General features: G+C 35.8%; 1 protein-coding gene across 1 annotated transcript; it reads left to right on the forward strand.

Annotated features, from left to right (window-relative positions):
- Positions 1-4,716: 4,716 nt before the first annotated feature.
- On the forward strand, positions 4,717-10,236 carry LOC140975130 (histone acetyltransferase of the MYST family 1-like). Its single transcript, XM_073438673.1, has 9 exons — positions 4,717-5,083; positions 5,588-5,676; positions 5,855-5,914; positions 6,377-6,586; positions 6,846-6,914; positions 8,248-8,409; positions 8,869-8,962; positions 9,189-9,331; positions 9,831-10,236. Exons 1-9 carry the CDS (start codon positions 4,759-4,761, stop codon positions 10,032-10,034), a joined length of 1,356 nt encoding a protein of 451 aa, XP_073294774.1. The 5' UTR covers positions 4,717-4,758; the 3' UTR covers positions 10,035-10,236.
- The last annotated feature ends 17,375 nt before the right edge of the window (positions 10,237-27,611 follow it).

Here is a 27,611-nt window from a genome sequence, read left to right on the forward strand (position 1 = left end):
TAATCGTTATATATATATATATATATATATATGTGTGTGTGTGTGTGTGTGTGTGTGTGCGTGATACGTTGAATATTATATGTTGATTTGTTACCCAATTTCCGATAGCTCAGCTGATCCAAAGATGTGTTACCCATCTTTTATTAAATTATATGTATATTTTATATTACACATAATATAAAAATCTTACGAAAGTCAAGCTACACATTTCGAGATAACTCTCAAATCTGTCTTTGATCACAATAAAATGGAACGGAACAGGAAAACTGAGGTAAGAAAAAATGATGGAATGGATAAATATTGTAGGGGAACGGAGTAAAACGGTGGAAAGCACCATAAAATGGGTATGGAACGAGGGAATATATATAATTTTTTTAAAGAGAAAGATTCACTATTAAGTACGAGGGTTGGTTTATGCTCCACGGGACAATAATATATCAATGGAAAATCACATCATAGATTGAGAATTCAATACGAGGATAGAAAAAAAACTACTATTTTCACAGCTTCTCAAAACTTCTGGAACAGCAATTCATACACTCATCTTCAAGAAATTGAAAGTCCACAAAAGAAGTGATGCAAGAACACTTGTACTAATAAATAAAACCAACATTGTCACCTCTGGACGGCTTGTTTTCGTTGTTGAACAGCCCGCTCAGCACCCTCCCGCACTCATCCGTCAGACCGTCACCTTCGAAGCCCGTATGCCGGTCTGCGTGAAATTTAAGTGATGCCTTCTCAATTAGGTCAAATGAAACTTATAATGGGTTGACAAGTTTGGCCCATATATTAAAAGTTGGGCCTCTTTACCATTAATTTCTAATTACCCATTTACAATTTAAATTCATATAAATTATAAATCGGTTTTTTCGGTTTAACCGAATTTTTAAAATTACAACCGAAACCGAACCGAATTAACCGAATTAACCGATTTTTTAAAATCCCAAAACCGAACCGAGTTTTTTAATTAATTCGGTTCGGTCGGTTAATTCGGTTTAACCGACATTTTGCACACCTCTATATCTTGCCCTAAGTAACTCAAAATCATACTTAGAATTTTCGGGTCTGCCCAGGTGTGGACAGACTTACTTTACATTAATAAAAATAGAACTTCACTTCAATGGGTAAAGAAAGACCGGTTGACGTGATCCTTGGCTTTTGAATAAAAGGACGGATCGGGGTCATGTTGGATACAGTTAGATGTCACCCGCGAAGATGTTTGAAGTCAGAAGGAACGGATAAAGATGCTTTTCATAGTAACAATCTGCCTTTGTTCTTGGGATTCGAAAGGACTTCTCATCTGATCCTAGAAGGGCAAGGGCTTGGCTAGATTTTAGCTGGAATGTGGGCAATTGATGTATTATTAAAAAAAGATCCAACCATGGCTAATTTTAATCCGTGCCTTCTATTTAGTTTACTGCCGAAATCAGAATAAGACAGCACGACTTACTTTTCACTTTTAGAGAGTATGAGGGCTGCTATAGGCAATGAGAATGAAGATTTGAGTTATTTTCTCTCTTTCTGTTAGAAATGCCAATATCAACTGGTTTGAATTACTTTTTCGATATATTCGTATTCATTTTGAATATTCACTTTCGACAATTCTTATTCAACTGGCTAGCAAGCAATGGATCGAGTTAAAACTTGGCCCGTGTTAAACCTTTTTCATTTGGTGCTGGTTAAAACACGGTCACACGGATTTGAGACAAGGCGGATCCAAATCAACGAGTCCAATTGCGAGTTTGCTATAAGTTTTTTCATATTATGTATAAACATATACATATTATGTATGTATATATTTTCATTAATATATATGAATGTATGTATATTTTTATATATTATTAAACTAATAATAATAATATATTTAAATTTTTTTTATTTAAATGTATTGTGGGGTCAACAAGTCCAATTGGGGTTTTTTTTTAAATAATATAATTTTAAAAAATATATATTAAAATATTGCAAATGTGAAGTTATTGTAAAAATATAACAATCTGGAGTATAAAACTCCATATTCAATTTTTTTTTAAAAAAAAATACAAGGGTCATGGATTCTTAGAATCTGCGACGGTCTGTCGCGGATTCTAAGAATCCGTGACTCCTTCTCTTTTTTTAAATTACACCGATCACTTACCATTCGAACACTGAGTCTTCGGATATTTTTAGCGCAAGTCTTCCGCATTTCTTCTGATTCATTAGTTTTTTTTTTCGTTTCGTTTTTGTCGACGACAATTTTTGTTAGTTAAATTTCTTCTCGGTCGGACGTTGTGTTCATAAGTTTTTTGTTATCCAAAATTGTCAGGTATTAATTTATTTTATTTTTATTGAATTAATGTTGTTTTATAATGTAATTTTTATAAAAATGTTTAACATTGATAGGTTATTATATTGTTCGTTGATTTGATCATTTATTTCATACGAGGAAATTTTTAAGAGATAACATTATTGATTTTTTAAATTTAATTTATTATTGTTCGTTGATTTATTGAACTAAATTTGATTGAATGAATTTTATAAGTGACACAATTAATATTATGAAAATCAGCTTAAAGTAATAATAACAACGTATTTTGTACTAAAAAAATCAAACAAGAATCATTTTATTTAATCTTTGTTTTGTAAAATATATTTCCATATTGCATATTACTCGAATATAAGTTTCTCTAACATTTATTATATGAGCATCTTTGTTTCTCTAATAAGTACTAGGAACCACGACAAATTTTTCGAATAATTAATAGAAGGCAAAAATTTGTGTGAGACAGTCTCACGGGTCGTATTTGTGAGACGAATCTCTTATTTGGGTCATACATGAAAAAGTATTATTTTTTATGCTAAGAGTATTATTTTTTATTGTGAATATGAGTAGGATTGACCCGTCTCACAGATTAAGATCCGTGAGACGGTCTCACATGAGACCCACTCTTAATAGAAACAAGATTACATTAGTAATGCTAATGACAGTAATTTACCATGTAATTGTTTGGGAATTAAACAAATTATAGATTTTCATGGTCCCCTTCAAAAATTTGAAAATAATGGCTTTATTTCATTCATCCTTAACATAAGTTTTTATTAAAGAATTACATTAGTAATACTAATGAAAATAATTTAAATATTTTTATTTATACGGAATGCAATATTTTTACAAATTTTTTAAATTTGCAATATTTTAATATACACTTTTTAAAATTATATTATTTTTTTAAAAAAACCCTCCCATTGGGATTGGACCGGTCGGGTTCGGGTTTTTTTTTTTAATTTTTCTTGGTAGTACAGTCTCGAATTTGGACAAATCCGCACTGAACTCGTCCCGTTGATATCCCTACTCATCACATTTGACATGTATGCATAAAATAACTCTCTCTCCCTTCATATTCTCTGTCAATCCACACATATCTGTGTCTAACATGCTATACGACAAGTTTTAAAAAATCATGTACAACAAAATTTCACACTCCATAAAATAATTCAATAATACTATGAAAAAATTCTTTAAAATTATTTCATAAACACAAAAAAAACCCTAACAAAACATAATTTATTATAAATTTAATATCCTAATAATAATAAATAAATAAATAAATAAAACATATAAAATAGATTACCCATAATATAGGGATGACAATGGGTAGGGTATGGGTCGGATTTCATACATCCATGCTCATACTCATTTATTAAATTTATCCCCATACCCATACTCATACCCATCGGGTATTGAATTTCATCCTCATCCCTATACCCATCGGATTATCGGATACTCATATCCTACCCAAATACCCAATTATCATATACAATTGAATTTTTTCAAATTTAAATTGTTTCAATGAAGTTATGAATATTTAAAAAATTATTTAAATGAATAATAAGAAAAATTATTCACGCTTTATATTAAGTGTGTGTGTGTGTGTATATATATATAATGAAGTTTTATATATTTTCTTCTCTTTTAATATACAAAGCATTGTTTTCTTTAATTTTCAAATTTATGATTATATGTATTGAAAACTCCGAAAATCGGTGGATTGACTGATGAATCTTTAATATAAATAAATATAATTACTATATATATATATATACATACATATATATATATATATATATATATTTATATATATTAATTTAAACGGGTATTCGGGTCGGGTGTGGGTCGGATTATATCAAACCCGCCTCCATACCCAAACCCGAAAATCCCCATACCCGATTACCCAATTATTTAATCGAGTCTAAAAATCCCTCCATACCCTCTTCTATTCGTGTCGGGTATCGGATCTTCCAACAGGTTCAGAGGAAATTGTCATCCCTACCATAATGTGCTATTTAATAGGTGTGGAGTTTTTTATTTAAATATATTAAGATCTAAGGGACTTTTTGGTAAATTTGATAATCCCAAGGGAAAAATTAAAAATAATATAAATCTATATTATATTATTATATCATTAAGTTTGAGACCCTTATAGTAACTACTTTAGAGGACATCAAAATATTTAATTTCATAATTACCTTCTTAACCTACTGAAAATCTCCTCAAATCACCCAATTTTTTACATAGAAAAAAAATCTAAACAAAACTTTCTTTCTAAATCGAAAATTTTTTTTGCTAATTGTTTAGTCTTATTTGATCAAATTAAAAATAATAATAACACATTCAACAGGTTTGCATCTTTTACTAATATAAATATAAATAAATAAAATATCTAATCTAAAAACATAACCGGTCCACTTCCTCCAATCAAAATTAAATTTATTTCGTGTGCAATGGTTTCGGTGACCTTAAACGCACCGGTGAACGGCGGGGCCTCTGCCGCGGGTAACGGCAGCGCCGCTTCCTCCGAGAAAGGGCCTGATGTCGTAGAAGGAGCATCAGTTCGTCAGCCACACGCCGCGGCAGATTACAGCGGGTCTCAGCCCGGGACCGACTCGTATCGGAAGAGGAAAATGACGACAATGCCCTTGGAGGTGGGCACTCGTGTCAATTGCCGTTGGCGTGACGGAAAGTACCATCCCGTGAAGGTCATCGAGCGTCGCAAGCTTCCTGTTGGCGATCCCAACGATTATGAGTACTACGTCCACTACACCGAATGTGAGAAGTAGTTTGTTTAATTCATACTATTTCCTATTTCTTCTAATTTTTGTGAAAATAGGGTTTAAATTTGGGGTTAAATGTAGGGCAGGCACCTTTGGGCTCAAGTAAAAATGAGCATCCCAATGCTTGATGGAAAACCAACTTGTTGGAATGTCTTATTCCTATTGAATTAGTGACTCTTTATTCTTTTATCGAATTCATTTTTTTCTTTTGTTTTTAAAGAAAAAGTGCTTCAAAACAATGATTTCATGATAACAACTAACAAGTGATCTTTCCTAATTTAATGTTTATTTCGTTATTTTCCACTATGTCATACTACATGTCAAAATATGATAGGAATATAACCATTTATGCTAGTAGGAAAATGCGTCAAAAAATCCTCAATAGAAAGAGTCAAAGTGCTAGCTTTTTACCTGAGTGCAATGTTGTTTCTTTGATATTGTTTGTTCATGATTCGTTTGTTATATCACATGACTTATTGAATTTTCCATGGGCTGACAGTTAACCGCAGACTTGACGAGTGGGTGAAGCGTGAACACCTTGATCTTGATTCTGTGGAAACTGACGTGGATGAAAAGGTTGAGGACAAGGTACTGTCTTTGGTTTTCTGCATTGTCTTCTCTGAGGACTATGTGGTTCTGCCACTTCTTTCTGGTTATCGAAACACGTGTTCTCTCAGTTGAGTTCAATTGATTTTACCCTATATAATGTTATAGATATTTTTCCATTTCTTGTTATTAGGTATATCCTCACATCTGACAATTTCAGGTGACAAGCTTGAAAATGACTCGCCATCAAAAACGCAAGATTGACGAGACCCATGTGGAGGTGCTCCTCGTTTATATGATTCTGAAGCAATTAATTCATATATAATTTGTTGTGGACATCATTATATGTTGACATTCATGCATGAGGCTTTTAACTTTTGTTTTGGATGCGAACAAGGATGTTGCATTTTCTTTTGTACTTGTGGATGGGACACACATTATATTATGCTCCATCAGCATCACCATGATCAAAATTTGATGCATTTATACCTCTTTTGTTGTTTTACAGGCTAAGCCATTTGGTTTTAACTTCTAACATGAGTAGGCATGCCTTGTAGCCTGAATTTAGAAAATCACTATATTTTGATGAAGTGTGAACGGTCCAACATTACATTTGTATTAGTCTTAGGCTTTATATATGGAGTCACACCCTTTAAAAGTGTGCCACGTAATATCTAGTCTAGAATACATTCAAATGGAGCTGTAAGGATGATCTCAAGGTGGTGTTTGAAAAAAATTGCAGGGCCATGAGGAGCTTGATGCTGCTAGCTTGCGTGAACATGAAGAATTCACTAAAGTAAAAAATATTGCGACGATTGAACTTGGGAGATATGAGATTGAGACTTGGTACTTCTCCCCTTTTCCACCAGAATACAATGACTGTAACAAGTTGTACTTTTGCGAGTTTTGCCTAAATTTCATGAAGCGCAAAGAACAACTTCAAAGGCATATGGTGAGCATTGACATGCTTTGAGTTTGATTTTAATAGCATTTTGGTGATAAAAAATTCTTTGGCTATTTATACTTTTCTATGCCATTACAATGTTACTTATGGCATCGATGCCAGTGAAGTTTGTTGAGTTTTCAAGCTGTGAACTTTTTCTAAGTACTGTTTTATCCATAATTTCATGCGCATTACTATCATATACTCGTTTCAATTGAACTTCAACTGTTATTCCCATTGTTTACCTTATTTGCCCTTTTACTTGTAGAGGAAATGTGACCTCAAGCATCCCCCAGGTGATGAGATATATCGAGATACTACTTTGTCTATGTTTGAGGTAAGATAATGCATTCTTCACCTTTTATTTTGGAAATTTATAATCATTTCATTGGTAACATTATCTCTTTCTCCAGATTAATAACTTACCCAATTTTCTTGCACTGACTATGAAGCTTTCATTCGCATGATCTCTTAATTTGTCTTTCACAAATGTTCTGGAGTATATATGATCAAGTTACCCAAATAGCCTCCACATTTTTTTTATGTTTGAAATAGTTACTATCTCAGGCAGATGAAGCTTTGGCTTACGCTCTCATACCAAATAAACATCACTATGCAAGTCTTCTGATATATCATTGAAAAGTTGTTCCCATCATTCTCAAATATTTCTGCAAATGAACGAAAATGCTGAAACCAAAAGAAATACCCCATCCCTTGGATATGAAATTTCCATCTCGTAGCTCTCTTACCAAAACTAGGATGGGCAAGCATTGGGTGGTTGTTTGTGTCCCATTTCTGTTCACCCTTATCCTCCAAATGACAATAAAGTGATGGATTTTGATATTTGTGGAAATATTTTTCCACAGGTTTTCAGGCTGATAACAATCTTGGGGGAACTGAGGGACTATATTTTTTTTTGGTTTGCTAATTGCCAGATTTTACATTTTTGGGTTTTGATTCCCCCAAGTTGTTTTGCCCTATCTTTTAATGGAATTTTAGGTGTACCTTAGTTTTTACATGAATTCTCTTTTTGTTTGCAGTTGCACTCAGATGCTTTATTCGGTCCTGGCTTACCCAATTTTCTTGCACTAACGATGAAGTTTTCATTCGCATGATCTCTTAATTTATCTTTCACAAATGTTTTGTAGTATATATGATTAAGTTACCCAAACAGACTCCACCTTTTTTTTTATGTTTGCAATAGTTACTATCTCAGGCAGATGAAGCTTAGCTCTCTTACCAAAACTAGGATGGGCAAGCATTGGGTGGTTGTTTGTGTCCCCTTTCTGTTCACCCTTCTACTCCGAGTGACAATAAAATGATGAATTTTGATGTTTGTGGAAATATTTTTCCACAGGTTTTCAGGCTGATCACAATCTTGTGGGAACTGAGGGAGTAATTTTTTTGGTTTGCTAACTGCCAGATTTTATATTTTTGGATTTTGATTCCCCCAAATTGTTTTGCACCTATCTCTCAACGGAATTTGAGGTGTACCTTAGTTTTTACGTGAAATCTCTTTTTTGTTTGCACTCAGATGCTTTATTGGGTCACATTATCTTGCTTTATGTGTTAATTTTCTAATTGCCATTGACTATCAACAATCTATAATCTGATTCATAGCAGTTGTCAGATAATACATTTCTGTCTAAATTGGAAATATGCTGAAACAGGTTGATGGAAAAAAGAACAAGGTTTATGGGCAGAATCTTTGCTATCTTGCTAAATTATTTCTGGATCACAAGACCCTGTACTATGATGTGGATCTGTTTCTGTTCTATGTGCTGTGTGAATGTGATGATCGAGGATGCCACATGGTCGGCTACTTCTCCAAGGTATTTGTATCTTGAGGAGTTGACCTGATTGTCCTTGCCTTTTATTAGTTTTGATCAAATTATGAATATTGTTTTTTTGGAAATGAAGTTTCAAATATATAGTTCACTTTTTGGATGCTGAGTGTTAAATCATGTCATCTTCTTGTCAAGTGTTATCTACCATAAATTGGCTTATCAACTACTTGATTATCATAACTTGTTTAGTATTCCCTTGTCTTGATCAGTTTGCATGCCATTTTTACATCGATGAATAAAAATATGATTTAAATTTGACTCTATTAAGCTTGATCATATTACTCCCTGGGCATGATTTTGCAATATCTTTGTCTACCACCAAAGAACAAGGAGCGTGAAATAATTTATATAGATATGTTGCTACATCATAGGCTGAAGGTCTTGCATTTTATGAAAAGATTCCAGAATTGTAGGTTTCTGACTTTTCTTTCTTGATATGTGAAGGAGAAGCATTCTGAGGAATCCTACAACTTGGCCTGCATTCTTACTCTTCCTCCTTATCAGAGAAAAGGCTATGGAAAATTTCTCATTGCATTTTGTAAGCTCAGCATTTACCTCACTTTGTTAAGGGACATACCATAAATTTCTATTGTTGATGCTATGGATGAAAGTTTGACTTTGTAATTTGGGCTGCTTTAGAAGTTGTCTCTCTCTGAGTGGTGTGGAGGGGGTAGCTGGTTTTGCTATGGTAGATTGGCTCGTAACATATCTGTTAGCTAATTTATTCACCGAAGGTGTTTATGTTTTTCTTCTCCATTTTGTAGCATATGAACTTTCAAAGAAGGAAAATAAAGTCGGAACACCAGAAAGACCTCTCTCAGACCTGGGACTATTGAGTTACCGAGGGTACTGGACACGTGTTCTCCTAGACATACTGAAAAAACACAAAGGAAATATCTCCATTAAGGTTTGTATCAACTCCATCTACATGGCACTGATTATTTGCGGTGGAAGAGTTTTTTAAGTAGTTTTTTTATTTCAGTCTACTTGGTAGAGTTTGAAATGAGAGTCTAAAACGTACTTGAAAGTTTCTACCGTCAGATATTATCGATGTGCGAGTTTTGCTTATGCTATCACCTAGTTAGTAGTTTGTGCACTGCATGAACTGGATGACAGTCGAGCAATTTTTATGTTTAATTAAACCCGAACCTCTGACTCTGTATATTTATAACAGTAGAAAACGTGAAGCATTAAAAGGGGAAAAAGGAAATAAAATAAAAAAAATAGCGAATAAGGAAAGAATCAGGAAATATCATTAAGATATTTTATATTAGCTATCATTGAAGTTTTTTGAGTGTTAGATGCCAAATGCTACCGGGTGAAAGTTGGCTGACTTGCGTTGGCCTTATTTCTCTTTTTTACTGCAGTACCGTTCAATTTTATTCCTTGTTAATTGCCTTCTCCAGGAGCTCAGTGATATGACGGCTATCAAGGCCGAAGACATATTGTCTACTCTTCAGAACTTAGAGTTAATCCAATACCGGAAGGGACAACATGTTATATGTGCGGATCCTAAGGTCTTGGACCGGCACCTCAAAGCTGCAGGACGTGGCGGTCTTGACGTTGACGTCTGTAAACTAATATGGACCCCTTATAAAGAACAGAGCTGAATTTTAGTGCTCTCTCAGGTTTCTCTGCCAACCTTTTCTCGGACTTGTGCTCAGCAATTCTCTGTTATGTATATATAATGTTTGCAGCATGTAATGTAATGTAGGACGCTAATCTTGTTTCTGAGCTGTTTCTTACAAATTATATGGTTCTGCTAACATGATTTGGTAAGCACCGTGATTATTGTAAAATGTTTGCGTATTAGTGTACCTTTTTTTACCACAATTTGTCGATCACTTGGTTGAAACTAGACCTGACCACAGGTTGGGTTGGACCCGGACCAGACTGAAATTGGCATGTGGTCAACCGACCAGTTAATTAGGTCAAAAAGAGTCAACGGTTTTGACTACGGTTTTTGTCTTTGATAACCGTCGACTTGTCGGGTCGTACGGGTACGGGTTGAATATGCCGTGTCGACGTTATTATGATTATTTTTTATGATTGGACCTTGAAATAAGGAACCAAACAGAATAAATCTTGGAGTAAGGCGTGGAAACGATCCGACTGCACGAGATTTATGATGATAATACCATATTTTAGGAGTTTTAATTGTAATATTTGATTAATTGGAAACTTTTGGAGAGAGATTTTTTTTATGAAAAAAATGAAATATTTGATAGAGTTTTTATAAATGTAAATTTTTTTTTAAATTTTTTAAATGTTTATTAACAAATAATAATATATTTTTATTTAATAAAAATACGGGCTTAGCCGAACTAGGACCCGGTGGTTAACTGGACCTGGACTGTCGGTTTCACAACCGGGATTGGTCCGTGGCCAACTCTAATTGGAACATTGTTTTGGTTTAGAACCGAGCTTGAGTGAACAATTCGAGTTGACATGCGTCTACAACACTGGGCAATGCTCGAACCATAGGAGTAGCTTAATTCTTAATTTCTTGCTATCAAAAGTAGAATATTACATGTTCGAAGAGGATTATTAGTTAATTAGAAGTTCAACTTAGCTCGAAATAATTTCGATTTTGGTAGAGGGCAGTTTGAATTTTATAATTTTGAATATAAAACAAAAACGCAATTAATAATATTATTTATATTATTATATTATTGATTTTTTAAAAAATATTCTCAATATGAAGTCTCAAGAGTGGATTTTATACTAATTTTCCCTTTCCTATTCAAATACGTCAAGAAAAATGCCCCTATTATATTAAATTTAAATTACTCCTTTAGTTATTTTGAAACATTCAATGTGATCCAATAAAATTATGAAAACGGAATATTATTTTTTCCAATGCGAAGATGATGCGGGTATCAATGTGGCGTTTACTTGTGAAGTGTCTTATGAGCACTTTTGATAGAAAATGATTAAAATTACAAGAAATCGGAAGATATATGATTAATACTGAAATTTGATAACATAGATCATCAAAATCGTAATAAAGCAAAAACGCAAGATCAAAATAATGAAATTTGAACGGTCAGTATTCTCTATATAATGATTTACAAAATAAAATGAGATATTACGAGATTAAAAATATTTTCATTCAAAAAAAATATTTTATATGTTCATACATTATTTTATATGATGTATAATATGTAGAATTAAATAAAACTTCTTAATACGTTGATAAGTACAAAGAATGGATATAAAAATACAAAATAGTAATATTAAATTTGGTTACATTTTCAAACCGATAAATAATCTACTAGTTGCCATGCATACTATTAATTAATAGCTTATTAAATATCCGAGTTAAATACTAAATTATAGTCAAAACAGCTATTAAACTACATGATAAAATAATCCACTGTTTTTTGTTGCGGACTGGTAAATCCATATATACTTGTATGTATTATATGTATATATGTCTACATTCACACGCACTCGTGAACTATTGATGGAATCAGGCCCTATAGGATATATAGGAGTAAGTTGTCAAAAACAGAGATTTAACTAAAAAAGACACAAACGAAATCGTGTTGAAACGTGTCGGATTACTGCTTGACGAAACCTCTCTGATGGTCAAATCAAGAATACGCAATAAAAAAATAATTTCACGAGTCTGTGTGACTTTCTGAAGTATCATAGAACACAGACCAAAATGGCTTGATTCTAAATTTTTCAGAAGAATAATGCAATTCTTTCAATATTTAATAAAAAAGAACAAACAAAATGAGATATAATATATGTAGTAATAATGGAGCAATAAGATTTACTTTTAACTTTATATATGATTTGAGTACTCTCATTATCTCTTTGTTGGATTAAATAAGGGAAAATTGCTTAACATTTCATCTATCTAACAAGTCCGAGAACAGAAGTACACGGGGGAAAAAACAACCAAAAGGGAGGGAGAATTATGGTTTCTTCTTAATAGGCCTCAAAGGAAACACCCTAATCAAAATCTCTTTGCCTTGGATTCACTCTTGCTGAGCATGATTCCAGAAAGTTTACTGACCTCGTAAAGTAGCACAGCCGAAAAGAGAAAGCTGCGAATATATCAAGAAATCAAGAAACTTTGTATATAAATATTTCAACGGTTTTAGCTTTTATATTCTTTCTTTTAATATATATATGTATGCATGGTATACCAGGTTGTGATACAAACTCGATGAACAGTGCCAGCAGCTACGACTTCGGCGATTATAACTGTCATGAAAAGACGAAGATGAATGCGCAAGGCAAATAAAAAATGAAAGAAAGTAAGAAAATTATGAAGCAGCAAGCTAGTGATGCTGAAAATAGTATGATATTTGGTGCCCCCTTTCAGATGACAATGCTAAACTTGACCACCTTCCGGGCTTTGATGTAGATAGATGAAACAAAGGTATTGTCAAAGTAGCAACCACACTTACCAGTGCCCCATCCAGTCTTGATACCGTTTGTTTCCTGATAATTTCCGATTAACTGGACACAAAAATCAGGTTTGAGGTACGTACCACAATCATTTCATAAATGCATCGATCAATTAAACAAAGCAAGTTACACACACAATCATAAAACACAAATATTCCAGGTTTAGGCTTGAGGGTTGAATCCAATTTTATGGTTCTTACAATTACTGTTTTCAATTTAGACTGGCTAACTCGGTGGTTTGATCTGGCCTGAGCAAAAACAGGGATCGGGGCCATCGGAGCATCGGGTGGGTTTTCTTCTCATTATGTTAATTTGTTATTTAAAAAAAAGTACCCAGTTGTTCTATACCTACTAAATATTAGTATATTATAGGTATTAAAGTAATTTAATAGATGAGAGTTAAACTAAGAATTAATGTTTTTATAGACATCATTAGATGATATAATTTTAATTATTTTTCAAATAATGAAGTTTTGACACAATAATTTATTTTTGAGCTATAGAATCATTAATATAACACTAAAAATAAAGGCAAAAAATAATTAAAAATAAATAAAAGACTGGCGAACTGGTCTCTGAACCTCATCTCGGTAATCCGATCACGCCAACCAAGCCAAGCTAGCTAACCGAGCGTTGTTTTTATAAACTCAGTTTTACTGGCTGGCCTAAGTTTTCGGCCATGGCCTGGACCACCCAATATGATGACATTCCTACTTAGAATGGTGAGCACATCATGCATGGTCGAACAAATATCAAGAGCAAAAAGTGTACCAATCATAAAGCAATTATAAATGCATGCAATGTTCTGTGTTGCTCAAGTAACATAACTTCTAAGAGTAACATGAGCTTTACATATGACTTTGCAAAGTGCATGCATGAACTTTGACAAGGGAGTAAAAGTTCCTATGAGATCAGCTCTATAGCAGATGAGATGATGAAAAATGTTTCAAAAGCAAATCAGATTTTAACACAACCACCAAGGAATTAAGCGCAAGGAGAAAACCAAAATTATTTGCAGAGCCTGTTTTTAATTTCTGGAAACAAATTTTCATCCCAAAACAAAAACAAAAACTATCGTTTATTTTTACTCTCTTTCCCAAAACAAAGTTTCCCTCTCTTTGTCATCTTCAAATATAATCATTACTTTGAAGTAGACTTTTCATAATGCCCCATAATTACTCTATTATTATATTATATTATGAACCAAAGAATAATCACCAAGATTACAAACTGAATTTTTTTAAAAAAAAGAAGCTGCGGAGACAAAACTGGGTATATTTATAATATAAAGGAGTCTCGCTTTAAATGCTGGTAGCCTTTTTCTACCAATTAAGAATTGGAAATCAATAGTTAGCAGTCCTGGACTTCTATGATACCGCACTTTTGATATACTCTGCTCCAATTGTTCACAACGAAGGATTGTCTAAATTTATAAAAACAAGTAGAGGATTTAAATAGTATGTGAAAATGGTTCAGACCATGCCCTATACTATAATAACTAAAGCCATTGACGGAAAACTTTCTTACTGTTAGAAGCAAAAGGAATATGAGAGAGCTGGTGAATCCTCCAATAATAGTAAATAACTCTGAAGATGCTAACTTTGATCTATACACTTCTTGTAGAGATAGAGTAGCAACGAATAGGAGAAATGAGTATAGCATTGAACTCCCAGCTGCAGCCATGTTACTGAAATGACATTGAAAATCAAGAAACACAAACTCATCAGAATGCTACCGAATGAATTTAAACCAATGGATGGCAAAAACTAGTAATTAGAAGAATTTATATACCGCAAAGTAGCCACGTATGTATCCAGTTAAGACTTGAGATGAGCTTCAAATAATTCTAATGAGTAGCTTAGAAATACGAAATATTCCTAAAGTATAGTAATTGAAATGGATCAAGTAAGAGTTACCTAGGACACAATCGAAATACCAAATCTAAAAAAACTAGTCAACAATGTTTCGAATCCAAAACTAAAAAATTGCAAATACCCACATAACTTTCTAATTGGTCACACTTCCACCTTGATCTAACAACTAAATATCCTCATTCTTAATCAACATAATTTTCTCTCACAAAATGATCTATAGTTTATTACTTGAGAAACTTAAAACGAGCGGTAATAAAAGTTTTCTAATTACCGAGCCTACTCCAAGCAGGGCAGCCGTGGATTACAAGTCCGAGATTTCTTTGGAAGCTCACCCATATGTCCCAGTGCCCACTCATCATATATTGGCTCACATATACGCTTACGTTTAAGAGTGTAAAATTCATTTCACACTTGTCCATTTGATGTGTTGATTAAAAATGAGTGCCAAATTATTAAATGGGCTCTAGATATCCAACTGACAAAAGATTTAATCAACCGCAAGAAATCACAATTCTAATGTAACGTACCGTAAATTTTTATTTTTTTTTTTACTACTTCAAAATTTGCGGAAAAATTTAAGATTTTCTTAAACATAAAATCTATAAGGTCGTCACTCATCATTCATCATATTAATATTTGAAATCAACATCACCAAATAAATTTTTCAACAACATACTTGTTTCAATTGTCTCACATCCAACATAAAAGCAGAGTATTTTAAACTTTTCATAAAAACATAAACTTAGTGGTCCTCGGGTTTAGCCTTCCGCTCAGTCCAAGCCTGCCCCTTGGTCGCCACCTCCTGTCTCCTCTTCAACATACTCACCTGCATCGATCAAGTCTAGTGAGTCTAAAGACTCAACACGTATAAACTGGAGATAGCAAGTACTACATAATAAAACAACATAAAATTTCAAAATATAAAATACATACTTGAAAGTTGAACCTACATCATAAACTTGAACTTACATACATACATAATTAGACGTGCCATCAACTTAAACTTTTCATAAACATACTTGCATACTTGAACATACTTGAACATACATAACTTCAATATTTTTCGTAGAGGATGTTTCAAAGCAAGTGACCCATAACATAATAAATGCCTGATCAGACAAACCACAGTACTGGGCTGACAGAAACGTATCCACTGCCACATACATAAGATCCCCGTTCATAATTTAACGGGCTGGTTGGTCCCCGTTCATAATTTAACGCTTTTCAACCTCGATCTAACCCGTTCATAATTTAACGGGTGGATTGGTCCCCGTTCATAATTTAACGCTTTCCAATCCTAAACATAATTTGGTCACAAGACATTTAGCATACCTCAAAAACTTAAAATATTTTCTTTGCACGTCATACATACTTACTGGGTGTCGAGGGATTCGTTGGACTTTGACTGGGGCCGTTGCTGCAACATACTACATGAAATTTCATAATTACCTTGCATAACTTAGACGTAAATATCATGCTTACTCTCAAGCTCAATAATTTCTTAGGATATTCTATAATTTCCAATAACACGACTTTGATAAATCCTTGCACTAAACCATAACATCAAACCTCAAAATCATAAATAAATTTTCCTAAAATACGTGAGTACACGGACCCCGACCCCGGGTCCATGTACAGGTCCGTCTAGGTACTGCCAAGTAATACTCAAAAGGAATAGGAGGCACGGACCCCGTGCCTAGGTCCGTAAGGGGTCTGTGTTGGCTCGCAAAAATGGCTACTCGAAGGAAACAAAGGCACGGACCCCGTGGAGAGGTCCGTGTCCGGGTCCGTGTACCTGCGGTGGCATGAAACTTACGAAAATTCTGAATGTGATATGCTTAACTCCCTCGACTCGACTGCACAGACCAAGAATCAACACCACGAGCTCATCTTAGGCTACTAATTCAATGACCCAAGCCTAAACAATTGTCCCAAAACAACCAAAATCACAATCAACCCAACAAACCCGTGAACGAGACTTTTTGACAACAAACGGTTCTATACGACATTCAATCTCCCAAGCGCCTAACGACAAGAAACGAAGCTTCATTATACATCCCAACATCATAAATAATATACCTATATGCAGCAACGATCACCCGTCGATCCCCAACGAGGCCTGCAACATAAAACTTCAAGAACACAATTTTTGTAAAAGTTGCAGTTTGAGCAGTCCCACGAAAAACTCCATAACTCACTCAATTCTAATCCAAAAATCTCGAATTTTATATCAAATCGAAGGCATTAAAAAGTTCTACATTTTTGTTCTTGAAAGTTTTCTCAAAATATGAACCGAAATTTCGCAGTTTTTATCAGAACAATAAAAACGAAAATTGTAGATCTAAAAATCGTTTCAAAAGCTGTTCCAACGTATTTGCTCAAACTTCTACACATCATACACATGATTTTAAGCATAAATAACAACACACGCATAATATGACATGATCGATACAGAAAAGAGAGATTATACGTGCCTTTGACGATTAAATAATACCGAAACGACGACACTGAAGCGGAGACGGAGCGAGAGACGATCCGGGACGAAGGTGGCTCGATTTTCTTGAAATAAACTCAACAAAATATTGCTGGAAATTTCAGAGGAAAGGAACGATTGCTGAAGAAGAAGTTGGAGAGGAGAGAAATGATATAGAGGTTGATGGAGGAGAGTTTAAAGAGAAATTCTCTTCTCTCCTTAGTCAAATAATATAATAAAACATGTGTGTTTTGTTTATAATGAAGGGGTGTGTGTATACGTGTATGAGTGTGTGTGAAAAGGTGTTGGAATAATTGAATATTTTAATATGTGTGTGTGGTGTGTAATAAACCACTTAATTAGTAATTATAAAGTGTTTTTAAATAAATAAATCATGCTAATAAAAATGTTAACAAATCAACAAATTAATAAAATTCTAATCCCATAATAAATTTACTAAAATCCCCTAATTGATAAACTTTAAAAGTTTAAAAATCCTAAAATGACTTAATATTTAAATTAGGCTTTAAAAATATTAAAAATTCATAAATTATTTAAAATATCTCAAACCTAACTTAAAATAAAATACCACAATTAAAGTCACTAAAAATCATCCCGGTCTCCTTTCCTCGATCCCGCCTCGAATAATCGTCTGAAACATAAAACTCAAGAAAACATTTTAACGTAGATCAATTAAACATAAATATTAAAATAATGAAATTTCATAAATTAAATAAATGCATAGATTTTACGTATACTGATTTTTGGGCTTTACAGTTTCTCCCCCACTTATAAAAATTTCGTCCTCGAAATTAAGTCTTACCGAACAACTCCGGGTAGCGAAGTCTCATGTCTGTTTCAGCTTCCCAAGTGGCCTCCTCCACTGATTGATTCAGCCACTGGACTTTGACTAGCTTAGTCGTCTTGTTCCGAAGCCTACGCTCTTGCCTGTCTAAGATTTGAATCGGTCTTTCCTCATAAGACAGATCTGGAGTCAACTGCAATGGCTCATGGCTCAGAACATGCGAAGGATTAGCTAGATACTTCCTCAACATAGAAACGTGGAACACATTGTGCACTCCGGACAAATTCGGCGGTAAGGCTACACGATAAGCTAGAGTTCCAACTCTGTCAAGAATTTCGAACGGTCCAATAAATCTCGGACTAAGCTTGCCTCTCTTCCCAAATCTCATAACACCCTTCATAGGTGCTATTTTGACGAATACATGATCACCTACGGCAAACTCAAGATCCCTTCTTCTCTTGTCAGCATAACTCTTTTGACGGCTCTGGGCGGTCTTCATTCTGTCACGAATCTTGACTACCACATCTGCAGTCTGCTGAACTATCTCTGGACCAAGTTCTGATCTCTCACCGACTTCATCCCAATGAATCGGTGATCTGCACTTTCTTCCATATAGTGCTTCATAAGGAGCCATACCTATAGAGGATTGAAAACTGTTGTTGTAGGTAAACTCCACTAGAGGTAACTTCGACTCCCAAGTCCCCTGAAAATCAATCATACAGGCTCTCAGCAAATCCTCCAAAATCTGTATCACACGCTCAGACTGACCATCTGTCTGCGGGTGAAACGCTGTACTGAAAAGCAACTTCGTCCCCATGGCTGCATGTAAGCTCTTCCAGAAAGACGATGTGAACCTCGGGTCCCTGTCGGACACAATCGAAACTGGAATCCCGTGCAAACGGACTATATCCCGGATATAAAGCTCTGCATACTGAGTCATGGAGAAAGTCGTTTTCACCGGTAAGAAATGTGCTGACTTAGTGAGTCGGTCCACAATAACCCAAATGGCATTAAAACCCCTAACTGATCTTGGCAACCCAACGACAAAATCCATAGTGATATTCTCCCATTTCCACTCTGGAATAGGGAGTGGCTTAAGCATTCCTGCTGGCCTCTGATGCTCTGCCTTCACCTGTTGACAAGTGAGGCATTCTGACACAAATCTGCGGATGTCTCGCTTCATCCCTGGCCACCAATACAAAATCTGTAGGTCTTTGTACATCTTGGTACCTCCTGGATGAATAGAATACGGAGATGCATGTGCCTCTGACAAAATATCCTGTCTAATTGAATCAACACTAGGCACCCACATTCTATCTCTGTATCTCACAATACCATCGGACACTGAATAGAGTACACTGCCCTTGGCTTCATCTTTCAGCCTCCATTTCAATAACTGCTCATCTGAAGGCTGACCTGCTCGGATACGGTCTAACAAGGAAGATTGGACCATCAGATTAGACAGCTTAGGAGCTCTGCCCTCGCGATAAACTTCCAAGTCAAACCTTTGAATCTCAGACTGAAGAGATCTCTGCACTGACAGCTGTGCTAAGATTGCTACCTTTCTACTCAAAGCATCTGCCACAACATTAGCTTTCCCTGGATGATAGCTAATTTCACAATCATAATCTTTTACTAACTCCAACCACCGTCTTTGTCTCATGTTAAGTTCTTTTTGCGTGAAGAAATACTTTAGACTCTTGTGATCAGTGAATATCTGGCATCTCTCGCCGTACAAATAATGTCTCCAAATCTTCAAAGCAAAGACCACGGCAGCTAACTCGAGATCATGAGTCGGATAATTCTTTTCATGCACTTTTAACTGTCTGGAAGCATAAGCTATAACCCGACCATTCTGCATCAATACTGCGCCCAAACCGAGCTTAGAAGCATCGGTGTACAACACAAAATTATCTTGTCCTGCTGGCATGGCTAACACTGGCGCTGTGATAAGAGCTTGTTTCAAGGTATCAAAGCTCTTCTGACACTCTTCAGTCCATATGAATTTGACATTCTTCTTGGTCAATGAGGTGAGTGGCACTGCTATCGAAGAAAATCCCTTAATAAACTTTCTGTAGTAGCCTGCTAAGCCTAGGAAACTGCGGATCTCTGATGCATTCTTCGGCTCAATCCATTCTTTAACTGTCACCACCTTAGCTGGATCCACCTCAATACCACTGCTAGATATTATATGTCCTAAAAATGCTATTTTCTCCAACCAAAATTCACACTTACTGAATTTTGCATACAACTTGTGTCTCTGCAAAACCTGTAACACTGTTCTCAAATGCTGACTATGCTCCTCATGGCTCTTCGAATATATAAGAATATCGTCAATGAATACTATGACGAACTGATCGAGGAACGGCTGAAATACTCGGTTCATGAGATCCATGAAAATAGCTGGAGCATTTGTCACTCCAAATGGCATCACTAAGAACTCGTAATGCCCATATCTGGTCCTGAAAGCTGTCTTGTGGACATCTGCATTCTTCACTTTCAGCTGATGATACCCTGATCGAAGATCTATCTTAGAGAACATGGTAGCTCCCTGTAACTGATCAAACAAATCTTCGATTCTAGGCAACGGGTACTTATTCTTGATCGTTACCTTGTTCAGCTCACGGTAATCGATGCACAGTCTCATGCTCCCATCCTTCTTTTTCACAAAGAGCACTGGCGCGCCCCACGGTGAGAAACTCGGGCGGATAAATTCCTTGTCTAAAAGTTCCTGAATCTGTTGCTTAAGTTCTAGCATTTCTGCTGGAGCTAATCTGTACGGTGCCTTAGAGATTGGCACTGTGCCTGGCATGAGATCAATGGCAAACTCCACCTCTCTATCTGGTGGAAGGCCTGTGACGTCATCTGGAAAGACGTCTGGGAAGTCCCTGACTACTAGCACGTCTGCTAAAGATGGAGTGAGTACTTCAAGTGCAGATGCCATGCTGGCTAAGAAAGCCTGACAACCCTTGGAAATCAGTCTCCTCGCCTGGATGCAGGAGATCATGCGAGGAAAACTCCTCCATCTGGATGGCTCAAATAAAAACTGCTCCATTCCCAACGGTCTAATCAGTACTGATCTTTTCTGAAAATCAATCAGAACTCTGTTCTTAGTCAGCCAGTCCATTCCCAAAATAATATCGAACTCTGGCATTGGTAGCAGGATCAAATCTGCATACACTAAATGGCCATGCAATTCTAGATCGATATCTCTGACCACTCTAGTAGCTAACAGCTCTTCCCCTGATGGGACTACCACTGAATAATTCACGTCGAGGCCGATGGTCTTGATATCCAAGTGACTAGCAAACGTCTCTGAGATGAATGAATGGGTGGCTCCTGAGTCTATCAAGGCCTGAGTAGCTATTCTCTTAATGAAAATATTTCCTGAGAGACGTTAGCACCACACGAAACTTATATCACAGAATTACTAACAGTAACCCAAAGCATAATAGGACTCAATATCCCAAGTCACACAAGATAATACTAGCACACTAATAATCCCAAATAAAAATTTCCACATGCAAGTCAAAATAATACTGAGTTTAGGTAGAAAAGTTTACCAGTCAGTAGTGTAGTGTCTGGGTTCGCCTCCTGAGCATGCATGGCGAATACCCTACCCTGAGTTGGCTGCTTCCACTGTGGGCATTCTTTCAACATGTGGTCAGTAGCTCCACATTTAAAACATTTACCTGACCCATACAAGCATTGCCCTGGATGCTGACGGTTGCACTTAGGGCACACTGGAAAATTAACGGGCTTCTGAGGCGCCCCCTGCTGCTGAATGGGACCCTTGCCCCTCGGCGGTCCCTGATAAGGCTTCTTCCCTGGTGGCCCCTGATACGATTTCTTAAATTGAGGCCTCTGATACTGCTGCTGCTGCTGCGGTGGAGCCTGATAGGGCCTCTTGCCCTGCCTGTCTGCCTCAATGTCTCGCTGGTCTTGCTCTGCCGCCAGCGCTCTAGATACGGCGACTGCATAAGTAGTAGGGCCAGCTACCCCCACGTCACGGCGCAAGATCGGCCGCAGTCCATCCATGAAATGCCTCCGCTTTGCTTGGGCATCATTCGCAATGAGGGGTACGAAGTAACACCCCCTCTCAAACTTTCTGACAAAATCTGCCACACTACTGTCTCCCTGTCTCAGCGTCATAAATTCCCTGGTCAGACGAGAGCGTACCTCTTCAGTGAAGTACTTGGCGAAGAACACTTCCTTGAATCCCGTCCAAGTCAAAGTCTGCAAATTCACTGCCACTGACGCACTCTCCCACCATAGCCTGGCGTCCCCTGACAGAAGGAACGTAGCACACCTGACCCTATCAGCATCGGTCAGCTCCATAAAATCGAAGATTACCTCTATGGACTTGATCCATCCCTCGGCTATCATCGGGTCAGTAGTACCCGAAAACTCCTTCGGACTCATCCTCCTGAACCTTTCATATACTGCCTCTGGTCTAGGCCTCTCCTCAGGGCCTACAGTAGTCTGGTTCCTCGCAAACTGTGCGAAAAATTGCGTCATACCCGCAAGCATCTGTGCCTGCATATCTGGTGGTGGAGGAGGAGTGGCCCTCCCTCCATCATAAGTCTCTCTGTCCTCATCCCTTGCTCCACGGGCAATCAAACGTCTAGGAGGCATACTGTTTTAAAATTTACCCAACATGCATGAACATAATATAAATTACATAAGATGCACATAACTTAAATTTTAAATATACCCATGCAGAAATCATGATTAAATACTTATTACATAACATAATTTCAAAACTTTAAAACTCACTGACTGGAGATGGGACTTCGTGAGCTTCTTGTGACTGGCAGTAGACATAACCCTTTACAAGAACACGGCTCTGATACCAACTGTAACGTACCGTAAATTTTTATTTTTTTTTTACTACTTCAAAATTTGCGGAAAAATTTAAGATTTTCTTAAACATAAAATCTATAAGGTCGTCACTCATCATTCATCATATTAATATTTGAAATCAACATCACCAAATAAATTTTTCAACAACATACTTGTTTCAATTGTCTCACATCCAACATAAAAGCAGAGTATTTTAAACTTTTCATAAAAACATAAACTTAGTGGTCCTCGGGTTTAGCCTTCCGCTCAGTCCAAGCCTGCCCCTTGGTCGCCACCTCCTGTCTCCTCTTCAACATACTCACCTGCATCGATCAAGTCTAGTGAGTCTAAAGACTCAACACGTATAAACTGGAGATAGCAAGTACTACATAATAAAACAACATAAAATTTCAAAATATAAAATACATACTTGAAAGTTGAACCTACATCATAAACTTGAACTTACATACATACATAATTAGACGTGCCATCAACTTAAACTTTTCATAAACATACTTGCATACTTGAACATACTTGAACATACATAACTTCAATATTTTTCGTAGAGGATGTTTCAAAGCAAGTGACCCATAACATAATAAATGCCTGATCAGACAAACCACAGTACTGGGCTGACAGAAACGTATCCACTGCCACATACATAAGATCCCCGTTCATAATTTAACGGGCTGGTTGGTCCCCGTTCATAATTTAACGCTTTTCAACCTCGATCTAACCCGTTCATAATTTAACGGGTGGATTGGTCCCCGTTCATAATTTAACGCTTTCCAATCCTAAACATAATTTGGTCACAAGACATTTAGCATACCTCAAAAACTTAAAATATTTTCTTTGCACGTCATACATACTTACTGGGTGTCGAGGGATTCGTTGGACTTTGACTGGGGCCGTTGCTGCAACATACTACATGAAATTTCATAATTACCTTGCATAACTTAGACGTAAATATCATGCTTACTCTCAAGCTCAATAATTTCTTAGGATATTCTATAATTTCCAATAACATGACTTTGATAAATCCTTGCACTAAACCATAACATCAAACCTCAAAATCATAAATAAATTTTCCTAAAATACGTGAGTACATGGACCCCGACCCCGGGTCCATGTACAGGTCCGTCTAGGTACTGCCAAGTAATACTCAAAAGGAATAGGAGGCACGGACCCCGTGCCTAGGTCCGTAAGGGGTCTGTGTTGGCTCGCAAAAATGGCTACTCGAAGGAAACAAAGGCACGGACCCCGTGGAGAGGTCCGTGTCCGGGTCCGTGTACCTGCGGTGGCATGAAACTTACGAAAATTCTGAATGTGATATGCTTAACTCCCTCGACTCGACTGCACAGACCAAGAATCAACACCACGAGCTCATCTTAGGCTACTAATTCAATGACCCAAGCCTAAACAATTGTCCCAAAACAACCAAAATCACAATCAACCCAACAAACCCGTGAACGAGACTTTTTGACAACAAACGGTTCTATACGACATTCAATCTCCCAAGCGCCTAACGACAAGAAACGAAGCTTCATTATACATCCCAACATCATAAATAATATACCTATATGCAGCAACGATCACCCGTCGATCCCCAACGAGGCCTGCAACATAAAACTTCAAGAACACAATTTTTGTAAAAGTTGCAGTTTGAGCAGTCCCACGAAAAACTCCATAACTCACTCAATTCTAATCCAAAAATCTCGAATTTTATATCAAATCGAAGGCATTAAAAAGTTCTACATTTTTGTTCTTGAAAGTTTTCTCAAAATATGAACCGAAATTTCGCAGTTTTTATCAGAACAATAAAAACGAAAATTGTAGATCTAAAAATCGTTTCAAAAGCTGTTCCAACGTATTTGCTCAAACTTCTACACATCATACACATGATTTTAAGCATAAATAACAACACACGCATAATATGACATGATCGATACAGAAAAGAGAGATTATACGTGCCTTTGACGATTAAATAATACCGAAACGACGACACTGAAGCGGAGACGGAGCGAGAGACGATCCGGGACGAAGGTGGCTCGATTTTCTTGAAATAAACTCAACAAAATATTGCTGGAAATTTCAGAGGAAAGGAACGATTGCTGAAGAAGAAGTTGGAGAGGAGAGAAATGATATAGAGGTTGATGGAGGAGAGTTTAAAGAGAAATTCTCTTCTCTCCTTAGTCAAATAATATAATAAAACATGTGTGTTTTGTTTATAATGAAGGGGTGTGTGTATACGTGTATGAGTGTGTGTGAAAAGGTGTTGGAATAATTGAATATTTTAATATGTGTGTGTGGTGTGTAATAAACCACTTAATTAGTAATTATAAAGTGTTTTTAAATAAATAAATCATGCTAATAAAAATGTTAACAAATCAACAAATTAATAAAATTCTAATCCCATAATAAATTTACTAAAATCCCCTAATTGATAAACTTTAAAAGTTTAAAAATCCTAAAATGACTTAATATTTAAATTAGGCTTTAAAAATATTAAAAATTCATAAATTATTTAAAATATCTCAAACCTAACTTAAAATAAAATACCACAATTAAAGTCACTAAAAATCATCCCGGTCTCCTTTCCTCGATCCCGCCTTAAATAATCGTCTGAAACATAAAACTCAAGAAAACATTTTAACGTAGATCAATTAAACATAAATATTAAAATAATGAAATTTCATAAATTAAATAAATGCATAGATTTTACGTATACTGATTTTTTGGGCTTTACATCTAAAGTTCTAAAGATACATATAAATTTATTATTAGATCGCCAATATCAGAAAAAATACACAATTGTCCTCAAACATGATTTCAATTCAAGAAACAGGAAAACTCATAAAACATTTGTGATATGCTAAACTCAAATCCAAGTTGGTTGCTCCCCTTTTTGGAGGTCAGTAATCAATATACTCATCAAGCAGATATGCCCAAGACACAAACCGTCTGGAAAAAAAATCACCTAAAGCTCTACATTACCCGTTTAGAAATCACAAGTGTGGTCAATCTTCTCACGTAAACACACAAAAAACAGCTATGCTTGCTTGCACACACATTATTTCAAGATATCTGTTGCTTCACCACGCCATCTTTTTAGCCATAAAATTCAGCATATACCATGACTAACCCAAGAATTCCATCAAGTCGTGATTTGATATAGTTTGAATCAAACCTCGTGAACTCCAACAAAAAAATCAGAAATAATAAAATTTAATGATTTTTTGGAACAAACCAACCCTGCTCACCCCTGAAATCTGACCGTGACATGAGCAAACCTCTGAACTTCCAAATGAACCACAATAATCTACAAAACTGCGGCTTGCCAACTCGATACAACATAAACCCGCATGCGATTCCAACCAAAAAAACAAAAAATAAATAAAATTGCAGCTAAATTAAACCAGTTAAAAAAAATGTCCCAAATCTGAAATGCAGTCCACTTCTAACAATCTAGCAAAAACCCAATTCAAATCCAATAACAGATCTCGATCTCTAAAAAATTTCAACCATAAACAAATTGAAATTTCACAATGGTTTCAACACAGTGGGATTGAGTCTCACCTTATTGGAATCAATCGAGTCAAAATTTGACACTGGGAAATTTGAATCGGCGCAGAAAATCGCCCAAACGCATCAAGATGTCAAGTGACGACTTAAACAACAACGCGTTTTGATAGAAATAGCGTTGCTTGATGCGATACATATATAGATTTCTCTTTTTTGAGAGATAAGAGTTATATATTGAATTTAATGGAGATGTAAAAATTGTATTTACTATATAATTTTGGGAAAATTGATAGAAAATCCTCACCCACAAACACAAATTTGTGTTTAATCCTTATACCTTTCAAAAGTTTTCAGCAATACCTAAGAAGGAAAAACTTTTTTTTACTATCTCCCCGATTTTTTATTCATTTTCCTCTCCATTTTTATTAACTCTCTCACCCCCAGCCCATTATCACTTCCCCTCATTTATTATCAGTCTCTTTTCCGTCGACTCACGACAACCTTAGCCTTACACCACTTCATTCAAAACTCCAAGCGATGCAAAACTCATGTCTTCCCCACCTCCTTCAAAACTACAAGCGACGAAAAACCCTCGTCTTCCTGTCGACCAGTAAAAACCTTAGTCTTCTCTTAGCCAGCAAAACCCACCACCTCGACATCCACATAAGGCGAAGGCAACATGAAGCAAACTTTTTTTGGCTCAAAAAACTTACAAATCTTCCTTATACGCGTGTGAGTGAAAGAAGAGGGCCAGAACTAGAGGACTTTCGTTTTTCGAAATTTTCATGGTAATTTTCAAAATAAAAAATTGTCCACTTTTGTTTCAAGAAATAGCTTATTTGTAAAAATATCTTAGTTTTGTGATCTCTTCGATGGATGTTAACGTACTGATTTTGGTTATGCATTTTTTTAGCTTTAATAACTTTGCTTGTACTTATCATTTTTGCTCAATATGTAATCATGATTGATTAGTGTGGTTGTTGCTATGTTCACTGTAAAGTTGAATTTTAATAAATATGTGGATTTTGACGTGCTTCCCATTTTTCTGTATTTTTATCACATTGTTGTTGTGAGAAATTGATTAGAGTGAGATTTAGCATATGTGGGGGTGCTTTAATTATTTTTTGGGCTATTATGATGAATAAGTTTAAAGACGAGTCTCCCTATTAAAGGAGGTTCAAACTATCATACATTTTTGTTCCATTAGCCAATACTATGTAGATATTGAGACTTTCAATTTTTTATA

This window comes from Primulina huaijiensis, chromosome 4 (genome assembly GCF_012295235.1).
Source record: "Primulina huaijiensis isolate GDHJ02 chromosome 4, ASM1229523v2, whole genome shotgun sequence".
Lineage (NCBI taxonomy): Eukaryota > Viridiplantae > Streptophyta > Magnoliopsida > Lamiales > Gesneriaceae > Primulina > Primulina huaijiensis.

Coding starts and splice junctions, on each gene's coding strand:
- LOC140975130 (XM_073438673.1), top strand. CDS start 4,759: ATGGTTTCGGTGACCTTAAACGCACCGGTGAACGGCGGGGCCTCTGCC. Junction 5,677..5,854: donor ATGAAAAGGTTGAGGACAAG/GTACTGTCTTTG, acceptor TGACAATTTCAG/GTGACAAGCTTGAAAATGAC. Junction 6,915..8,247: donor CTACTTTGTCTATGTTTGAG/GTAAGATAATGC, acceptor ATGCTGAAACAG/GTTGATGGAAAAAAGAACAA.